This window comes from Sphaeramia orbicularis, chromosome 1 (genome assembly GCF_902148855.1).
Source record: "Sphaeramia orbicularis chromosome 1, fSphaOr1.1, whole genome shotgun sequence".
In the NCBI taxonomy this organism is placed as follows: Eukaryota; Metazoa; Chordata; class Actinopteri; order Kurtiformes; family Apogonidae; genus Sphaeramia; species Sphaeramia orbicularis.
Genome location: NC_043957.1, coordinates 54,819,519 through 54,830,082, shown reverse-complemented (window position 1 = coordinate 54,830,082; position 10,564 = coordinate 54,819,519). Strand labels below are relative to the sequence as shown.

The window sequence follows — 10,564 nt, the reverse complement described above, 5'->3', positions numbered from 1 at the left end:
TTAGTGACCTCTCTGGTGGTTCCCCAAACCAGATTTACATACTGTTTATTAAGTCGGATTATCGTTTTCTCAGTTGTAGGAAAGATGTTAGCCAAGAAGAGGAGTTTGGAAAGGACATGAGTTTTCATAATGTTAATTCTGCTTTTATAATGTGTATTCTTGTTCTGCCACAGGGGCGATTCTAGGATCAGACCTTTGGGGGGGGCACAGCCCCCAGGAAGCAGCTGACATCTGTTCCTGACAAAGATTTATTCAGCTATTGAATTTAATCCAGTTTTTAAATTTCTTAGAAAAGCCAAAGATTTTCCATAAAAGCATATATAACAAGAATGTGTGATAATCCAACCATGATCTATGTACAAGTTCCACTGACATACAATCCCACCACTATATTAGCCATTTGATCAGATGAGAATCTAATATCATCTTCAACCTATGATGTATAATATTAATGTTTAAGGATGAACAATGATCAACTTTTCTCCAAAATGAGTGAATGTAAACTGAGGGGAAGGCTCAGCTGACCACAGCTGTCTATTATATTGTGTCTCAGCTTTTTTGGCCTGTTAAGGAATAACAGACTGTATTGAACTTTAGGCTATTTTTGGGCTATTTCTAAAAGCCTGTGCCCTCTAAATGGGATTTAGTACTGTGTAAATATGATATGGAATTATGTGCTGTCCATGACATGGAGGAATGTTGCTCATGTCTCAATACAAACCCCTTTTCCACCAAAAAGAACCCGGTGCTAGTTCGGTGCCGGTGCTAGAGCCAGTGCTTAACTGGTTCCAACCTGGTGCCTCTGAAGAACCGGTTTGCTTTTTCATAGGTCAAGAGCCAAGCGGAGCCAAATCAGAGCCGCGTCATTACGTCGTCGTAAAACGTGATCACGTGATTGGATCTAGTGCGGGACTCGGGAGACGCTCGACCAGCAGTAAGCGCTGCACTTGTGTATACAGCCTGTTGCAATCCACAGGCGAAAAACACAAATATTCACTCTATGGCATTTGTCATAAACATAAATATGTGGATTTCTATATTGCATACGTAGAAACATAATACAACGATAGCCTGTAAACAGATAATTAGTGAGGTCAGCAGAACAGTATTGTTACCCAAGTTTAAGTGAGGCATAGGAAAACACGGACAAAGTGAACTTTATGCATTTCAAATGGGTTTATTCACACTGAAGTAAAAAAAAATAGGCTCAAATAAAAAAATAATAAAAAAAAAAGCTTTAAAAACTTTACAAAAGGGAAGAAACATCCAGGTGCTGTTGCTGTGAATCTGCCTCCTCGTCCATGGACAATAACTGTAAAGAACAAAACAAAGAAACAGTGCATTAATTTGACATGTTCTCCATAATGTGGACAATAACCCTGTCTACTGGAACACGGTTCTGTTAACTATTGGGTTCAGTTCTGCCTTTTATCAACCCACCAAGGAAACGGCGTTTCGGAGACAAGACGTAAATGTTATTGTTAGCTTGTTGTTAACATACCAGTAGCTAGTGTTTTAACATCCATAACTTTTGTAGATCACTTTAATCTCTAAAGTTGACTTTTTGTGAGCCATTAACCATGTGCCTGAGAAATAAACCTTACCAGTATCGTTTGAAGCTGTTTGAACAACAGACTCGTCCACAATCCAAAGCCTCCAGTCCGTGTCTGCTGTGTCCCAGTTCAGTGCACTGGTAGTCGGATTCACCGGCCATTCTGACCCTGAAAAACTGCAACAGAACAAATTAAGAAACAAATGGAAGTCAAGGGATAAATCAATTAAAAGATCATCATTGTGGTTGTAGATAAAGGTAAACTGGATGAACCTCAAAAACAGACACTTTAATCTATAATCACTGAAAAACAATGCAGTTGTTCAAAGATATCAGACAAAAACCTTTAATAAATCATCTGTTAGATTACATTAATGTAGTGTTCAGCTCATAAATGCCTAAAGTTTTATTATGTTTAACCCTTTATCCTCATATCTGTTTAATCCATCAGATGATCAGTAACACCATAGTTATTATTGTTTGAGTCTGAGCTGTTCTTGGTTTGTTTCCTCTGTTCACTCTGTGGTCAGATGGATGCAAAGAAAAAAACAGAAATGCAGAACATAGAGGTGTTAGAAACTTTTCACAGCAGCTATGATGAAAAAAAGAGGAGTTTATTTAGTGTGTGGCCATCAGACCAATAATAACCTGAATTTAGTCAAACTATTGCACAGTAAAACACTAGAATATGGTAAGAAATAAAACAGGAAATCTTGTATTTATACAGATGTGAGAAACACAAAAACTGATTTAACATTTTTTACATCACACTATACATCAGTTTTGTTATGAAGTACATTTGAGTGATTTATTGATTAAAATACTTTTAGATGGCTTCGGATAATGGTTCTAACCAAACCAGCACATGTTAGAACTCATTAAGTTTTGGAAAGCTGCAGATCTCATCTACGGAAAAAAAAACTGTAGTCAATTACAAACCAGAATGATTGACAGAGGTTTGCTGTTCACACAGTTTTAATATGTAACTTTCACAATAAAAATCATTCTGTTCATGTAAATAAAGATCTACAGTACCTGTAACAGAGAGAAGGAAGACGATAAATCCACTTGCTGATGTTAAACTCATTGTTGTTGCTGTTCTCATCTCACTGTCTGACTCTGACTTCAGATGAATTAAAAGATGTTAACAGATACATTTTAAAAAAGCGTCAGATAATCAGTAAATAATTGAACTTACTGGAATGGGTGTTTTCTTGTCCAGATGCCTCTCCTCTGTGGTCACTGAACTGAACATGAGGTTGTTAAACAGCTTTATTTCCTTCCTACTTTAACATTAATATTCATGCTAAGATAAATGTCATGGTTAAAAAAGCTAAAACTATTTAGAGCAAAGCTTGAAACATTTTAATATACCAACTGAATCTGATGAACTCTAATAGTTTCACCTTCCAGTAACAACCCTCAGTCACACACATAGAAACAGCTCTGACAGGAAAGAAAACCTGTTACATCCTGTGTAGCTCAAGGCTCAGTCTGTTATTTCCTGTGATGTGGTATTTGACAATTTATACAGGGTGTGAAGATGAAAAACACAGCCAGAAAATCATAATGCTTAAAAACAGATAAAATTGAACTATGATTAAATACAACCCCAGTTACAAAAAAGTTGGGTTATGGAGCAAAAATGTGAAGAAAAAAAAAAGCAAAAACAGAATACATATATACAAAGAATAGATTTTTTTACACAGAACGGATACACAGAATGGATTTAATAAAAAAAAAAAAACATAAAGGATGTGAAAGGGATTATTTTGTGTTTTGGGGGCAAAAGTGACCACATTTGGACAAAATGGGTGGGGCTATGGGATTGCAAGTATGAGCTACAACTACAATGTAGCTGTCTGTCAAGAAAAGATTTGATTAAATTAACAGAAGCTTCAGAGGTCCAACTTTCCAAACTGTCAATCACGCCTTTCAATCAATGCCTTCTGTTTGACTTGTGATCTTATTAATGGAGGAAAAGGTTAAAGATGGAACACATTACTTATTAGAAATTCCAAAAACAATAACTGAGAAAAAACACTCCTAGAAAAAAAATGACTTAAAAAGTTTAGAGAGAAGTTCAGTGTGAGTCCATGGGAGACAAGGCTCTTAGGAGCTGCCTCTAGTGGCCATGAGTGGTATTACACATTTCACTTTGGAGCCGAGGTCCTTGGCCTTTTGGTTTGGTTGACTGTGCTGTACAATACAGCTGAATCCTCGGCAGTTTCCTGAACTCTGTCTCTGACATAGAAATAGAAGATTAATCAGATGATTGTAAATTGATTTGATGTTTAAATACAAGAGAATGTCAGATCTCACCTCTGCTTTTTGCTGTTGTTATGAAATGGGAGAGCAGAGTACTCAGTAAATGTTGGTTCCTTCTTGTGTCTTGGGCACCGAGCTGGTCCAGTGTTGGAGTAAACTGGATCCTCCTTGTTCTGAGAGAAGTTGACGGTGGCGTAATGAAGGTTGTCCTGCTCCTCTGGGTGTCTGTGATTAGGTGGACACTGCACAGACAAAAATACTGTGAAGGAAACATTTCACCTGCGTACGACTTTATTTTAAATGGTGCATTCAGAGAGAGGACGGCAATCTGCTGAAAAGACCAATATGACAGAAAACAACGTTGAAGATATTCTATCAACATGTCAGCAAATGACAGAAAGGGGATATAAAACAGGTGAAAAAAGCAGGACAACTTCTGGTGAATGTAATCACATCATGAGTTGGTTTGAGTGAAGAACATGATGAGCTGCAGTCAGATGACATTTTCCAGAACAGCTTAGTTTTGTACTAAAACACATCTGTTCTCACCTGTTGGCTGTTGTCCGCTCTGTCTTCAGGTTCAGATGATGTTTTCAAAGCCCTCCATCTTCTAGAGAAACACACAATGAAGAAACAAATGCAGCTCAGACACATACAAATCCATTGGTTACCACATAGATCATGCACTGCTTCCCTTTTTCCTCGACATGAATCTAAAAGGAATCAGTTTGTCGTCTAAACATGTATCGGCTAATGTCACAAGAACCAGACTTTACACTCCACTGCTGCCCCTTCATTCACTTCATGTTAAACATCACTTCATTCTTTCATTCTCTGCTGACTGAGGTGCACAAGCTGTTCATGACAGTTTCTTTTTTTTTTTTTATTAAACCTGTCCTTCCTAAATCTGATGTGTGTGGAATAATACACTACAACCAGTGAAGGAATGAATAGGAACACCAAAATGAGTTTTACCAAAAGAAAATGCTGTCTGATAAAACGGTGAACACAATCTAAACCGACACTGAACTTTTCTAGATGAGCCTTATCATTTCTCTGCTGTGATGTGTGTGTTCTGTGATCTTTGTCATCAGTGGATATTTAGTGAATTCCACAAACTACAGTTGTGCTTTTCAATAACCTTTTGTCAGGGCTGGTTGTGTGTTCTTTTATATTTGAAGTGTATTAGTAGCTATGAATACTGAACCTTCCAGACACAGATATGTTTATATTACAATCACTTCAGACACATTCACTGTTCTCAGGTCACTATTGTGAGAATATTATCATTATTACTGAACCTCTGGTGAATAAGACCAGTCAGTTTAAAACAGGAGAATATTCAATTACTTTTTTACATTATATAGCAATATATTATGTGTTTCTAATTAACTGATGTTACTTTGTAGAAACTTTCTTCACTTTGATATTATTATTATTATTATTATTATTATTATTATTATTATTATTATTATTATTATTATTATTATTATTTGTTGTTGTTTTTGTTTTTTGTGTTAAATTATTAACAAACATGCTACATTGCTTTGGATATCATCATAGTCGAACTAGCAATAAAAGGGGAAAACATCCAAGGAGTTGAATAACTTCCATGCACTGCATAAGGTCTTGGTCTTACCATGTATAAACTGAAAGTCACTAAACCCCCAACAGAACTACTTTTCCTCCCAGCATGAACTGAAAGTTCTCCAAAAGCACCACAGTTTCAATGCCTCTATTCTCATTTGGGTTTTATTTAAAAAACTGAAGAAGTGGCTGATGGTTCAAACTATATTAAAATTATTCCATGGCTCATGAATTCAAGGAATTCTCTGGTGAAATTTAATTTACCTGACTAATATGAAGACAGAGATGAGGATTATGGGAAGGAGAATGGCAACAGTCACTCCAGCTGCTACTGATTTCCATTTGGCTGAAAAAAGAAGAAGAAAACACTGAAAGATAAAAACAACAAAGAGAGAAACACAGCACATGTTCACAGTATTAAACAGACTTGATGAGGTGTTAAAACTTGTAAATACAAATACAAAGAAAAACTTTAAGCTGCTGTAAGTCTAAAAAAAAACGCCCTGGCTTTCTCTACAAAATGCTTTACGCATTAAAAAGCTCAACAACATTTACAAAGTGTGACTCTCACTGTGTTTTTAGTTTTTTTCTGAGTCTATGTGCAGTTAAATACAAACACTCACATGATACAACAATCAGATGTGAGGTGGAGTTCTGTCGTCCTCTGCTGTTCTGGGCTTCACAGTAATAATTCCCACTGTGTTCAGATCTGAAGTCAGTGATGGTGAAGTTCTGTCCTGATGCTTTTGGTGAGTCTTCATCCTCCTTGTACCAGGTGTATTTAGTAACAGGTGGGTTTGCATCACTGGTACAGGTCAGAGTCACTGAACTGCCCTGAACTATCTGACCAGACGGACTCACGGACACAGAGGGAAGTCTGGGAGGATCTGGAGGAGATTTGACAGAATGAAAGAATGAATGAATGAATGAATATGGTTCCTTTGTTGCTGTATGATGTGTTTCAGTGATTTGCAGATTCATCCTTTGCTGCATCAGAATCTCCAGAGAACAGAGGATTCTCATTGGATGTGTCACATGACACTAGACATATTCTACAAAAAAAAAAAAAGTATATTACTCACATTTCACATCAATATTGACGTATTCTAACATCTTCAACCCCAGACTGTTCTTTGCTATACATGAATATGATCCAGAGTCAGAGGAGTTGATGAAGCTGAGGACAAACTGCTGTCCTTCACCTCTTGACTGAAGTTGATTCTTTCCTCTCTTGTACCAGGTGTATTTAGTAACAGGTGGGTTTGCATCACTGGTACAGGTCAGAGTCACTGAACTGCCCTCAATGATTTCACCAGAGGGACTGAAAGTCACTGAAGGAACCCTTGGAGCAACTGGAGAAGAAAACGTTAACAAAACATTTTAAGATAAAAATCACAGTAATGTTTGATTTTTGACTCCACCCCTCATAACCCACCAAAGTATAAAGCTGACAGATGGAGACAAGATGGACAGAAGTGGTGGAGACACTGGTCACTTATAGAAGCTACAGTTTGAACATCTCTCCAGTACACACAGAAATCATTTGGAAATCCATGCAGTCATGTTACACTGCATTAGATAAAAACCTCCACTAGATGGAGACATGTTAGAGGAAGACTGTGGAGTAAACTCACACACTGGAGGAGAGGAGAACATCTCATAACCTTTAACAGCACAGGAAACGGTATCTTCAGAGGAAAAAGAGGTGGAATAAGAAGATGATGTTTCACTCTGAATCTCCTGTCCATTCTTGAACCAGGTGTATTTGTAATTGTCAGGTAGACGACAGCTGCTGTGACACCTCAGCTCTACTTGGACACAGTTTGAATTCCTGCAGGATGATGAACTGGTCACATGGACGTGGAGATCTGGACGTGTTATGAAAAATAAAGAAATGTTATATTAAATGAACAATTTAACAAACACACAAGAAACTACACATATATACAGATTTGAACTATTAGATGAATGTATTTGTATATTTCTGAAGCATTTACCTGTGACAGTCAGAGTGACTCCAGGTGAACCAGTATAACGTCCACCAGGTTGGTTTGTTATAAACCTGAACTGGTACTGAGCTGAGTCGCTCTGTCTCAGGTCTGAGATTCTCACAGAAGAGTAGTAGCCCCCATAGTCATATAAAAGTACACGATCTTTGTACTCTGACTCTGTTTTCAGATCTACAGGTTTAATGTCTCCATTAATAAACCAAAATTTTTCCTTCATTTTAGTTAAACGACTATCGATCCAGTATGGGTATGTGTAGGTGCAGCTCATGTCGACTGTTGATCCTTTTAAGGCACAGATCTGAGTAGAAGTGTAAGTCACTCTCCATCCATTCTGACCCTGAACAACTGTAACAGAACAAATAAAGAAACAAATATAAGTCAATGGATAAATCAATTCAAAGATCATCATTGTGGTTGTAGAAAAAGGTCAACTGGATGAACCTCAAAAACAGAGACACTTTAATCTATAATCACTGAAAAACAATGCAGTTGTTCAAAGATATCAGCCAAAAACCTTTAATAAATCATCTGACATATTACATTCATGTAGTGTTCAGCTCATAAACACCTGAAGTCTTATTATATTGAACTCTTTATCCTCATATCTGTTTAATCCGTCAGATGATCAGTAACACCATAGTTATTATTGTTTGAGTCTGATCTGTTCTTGGTTTGTTTCCTTTGTTCACTCTGTGGTCAGATGGACGGAAAGAAAAACACAGAAATGCAGAACACAGAGGTGTTAGAAACTTTTCACAGCAGCTACAATGAATAAAAGAAAAATTTATTTAGTGTGTGACCATCAGACCAATAATAAACTTAATTTGGTAAAACTACTGCACAAAAAAACATTAGAATATGGTAAGAAATAAAACAGGAAATCTTGTATTTATACAGATGTGAGAAACACAAAAACTGATCTAACATTTTTACATCACACTATACATCTGATGTTGAAAAGTTTTGTTCTGAAGAACATTTGAGTGATTTATTGATTAGAATACTTTTAGATGGCTTAGGATAATGGTTCTAACCAAACCAGCACATGTTAGAACTCATTAAGTTATGAAAAGCTGCAGATCTCATCCAGAAACTAAACTGTTGTCAATTACAAACCAGAATGATTGACAGATGTTTGCTGTTCACACTGTTTAATATGTAACTTTCACAATAAAAATCATTCTGTTCATGTAAATAAAGATCTACAGTACCTGCAAGAGAGAGAAGGAAGACGATAAATCCACTTGCTGATGTTAAACTCATCGCTGTTGCTGTTCTCATCTCACTGTCTGACTATGACTATAGATGAATTAAAAGATGTTAACAGATACATTTCACAAAAGAGTCATTACATAAATAATAATAATAATAATAATAATAATAATAATAATAATAATAATAATAATAATAATAATAATAATAATAATAATAATAATAAATAATTGAACTTACTGGAACGGATGTTTTCTTGTCCAGATGCCTCTCCTCTGTGGTCACCGAACTGAACATGAGGTTGTTAAACAGCTTTATTTCCTTCCTATTTTAACATTAATATTCATGTTGAGATAAATGTCACAGTTAAACAAAGCAAAACCTTTTTAGAGCAAACCTTGAAACATTTTAATATACCTTCTGAATATGATGAACTCTAACAGTTTCACCTGTCAGTAATAACCCTCTGTCACATACGTAGCAACAGCTCTGACAGGAAAGAAAACCTGTTACATCCTGTGTAGATCAAGGCTCAGTTTGTTATTTCCTGTGATGTGGTATTTGACAACATATACAGGGTGTGAATATGCTAAACGCTGAAATATAATCATGAAGTTTAAAAACAGACATGATAGAACTGTGATGGAATACAACCCCAGTTAAAAAAAGTTGGGTTTGGAGCAAAATATGAGGAAAACAAAAAAACAGAATACATACATACATGGAATAAATTTTTACACAGAACGCTTACACAGAATGGATTTTATGATCAAGAAAAAAACAAGAAGGACATGGAGGGGATTATTTTGTATTTTTTGGGCAAAAGCGACCATATTTGGAATGAAATGGGTGGGGCTATTGGATTGCAAGTATAAGCTACAACTACAATGTAGCTGTCTGTCAAGAAAAGATTTTATTAAATTAACAGAAGCTTCAGAGGTCCAACTTTGCAAACTGTCAATCACACCTGTCAATCAACACCTTCTGTTTGACTTGTGATCTTATTAATGGAGGAAAAGGTTAAAGATGGAACACATTACTTTGAAGCAGGGACGTGCACAGGTAGACCTGAGGTGTCCCTTAAGACCTGCCCCTCTGGCGTCGGTGCCCTTCTGGCGATCTTTTTTTTTTTTTTTTTTTAAATGTAATTATTTATTTTTTTCCTCTTTCAAAGAAGACAACAGAGTCCGTATCGACATGACATTATAATCATATTTTAATATTAAGTTAAATCCAAATAATTCCCAGTGCCTCCTGTCCTTTCCCCAGTCCTCCTCCTGTCTCTGCCTCTCTCTCCTGCTCTGCTTGTGTTCCACTCATGCTACTCAGTAGCTCTGCTGTTGCTGATCACACATCGCATGGCCTCGACTTTTTGCAAGAGACAAACTGGTCAGAATAGCAGTGCCTTTGACTTACAACTGTTTAAGCAAATCTTTGTCCCGTTCCCCACAAGTTTGGCTGGTTAGTGTAGCCAGTAGCCCAATACTAGCATGTGTCGGCTATTAGCTGTCGCAAGCAGAGAGGTCACAGAGGTCACGGCCCACGGCCCGGTGATGCTAATTCAGTGCATTTGATAATGTGAGGAGAGATGGAGGGGCGAACCAGCAAACTGATGAAAATCCTCTGCTACTTATTTGCGTGAAAAATTGTGAGTACCCGGTATATTTCCAGAGTCACAAATCTATAATAGCCTATGAATCCAAACTGTGTCTAAACGTGTGTGTTGTTGTGGTGTCAGGCTGAACAGAGGCAGTGGAGTTTGCAGTTTGTGGGGAGTGGACCAGAGGAGCAGATCAGAGGTGAACACCCAGACGCTAGGCTTCATGTTACATTCACATTGATTGGAGTATTACACACAATATTAAAGTTAAATCAAATCCCCTTTTTTGGAAATTACTGGGATGTGAAGTTTCAGATTATTAAATTATTGTCAAAG

At 36.8% G+C, this 10,564-nt stretch overlaps 1 protein-coding gene across 1 annotated transcript; it reads right to left on the bottom strand.

Annotated features, from left to right (window-relative positions):
• Positions 1 to 3,312: 3,312 nt before the first annotated feature.
• LOC115424891 (B-cell receptor CD22-like) lies at positions 3,313 to 8,890 on the bottom strand. The gene is made up of 10 exons (XM_030142289.1): positions 8,869 to 8,890; positions 8,628 to 8,715; positions 7,405 to 7,761; positions 7,042 to 7,275; positions 6,490 to 6,759; positions 6,031 to 6,294; positions 5,672 to 5,753; positions 4,370 to 4,430; positions 3,875 to 4,062; positions 3,313 to 3,796 (listed from the first exon to the last, which is right to left on the bottom strand). The coding sequence occupies exons 2-10, from the start codon at positions 8,695 to 8,697 to the stop codon at positions 3,706 to 3,708; spliced, it is 1,617 nt and encodes a 538-aa protein (XP_029998149.1). The 5' UTR covers positions 8,698 to 8,715; positions 8,869 to 8,890; the 3' UTR covers positions 3,313 to 3,705.
• Positions 8,891 to 10,564: the final 1,674 nt, after the last annotated feature.

Bases quoted from the DNA above. Each gene is read 5' to 3' on its own strand.
- LOC115424891 (XM_030142289.1), bottom strand. From the start codon at position 8,697: ATGAGAACAGCAACAGCGATGAGTTTAACATCAGCAAGTGGATTTATC. The intron at 7,276-7,404 runs GTAAATGCTTCA...TAACACGTCCAG, and splicing joins AGTCACTCTGACTGTCACAG to ATCTCCACGTCCATGTGACC. The intron at 5,754-6,030 runs GTGAGTGTTTGT...TTCTTTTTTCAG, and splicing joins ACATCTGATTGTTGTATCAT to CCAAATGGAAATCAGTAGCA.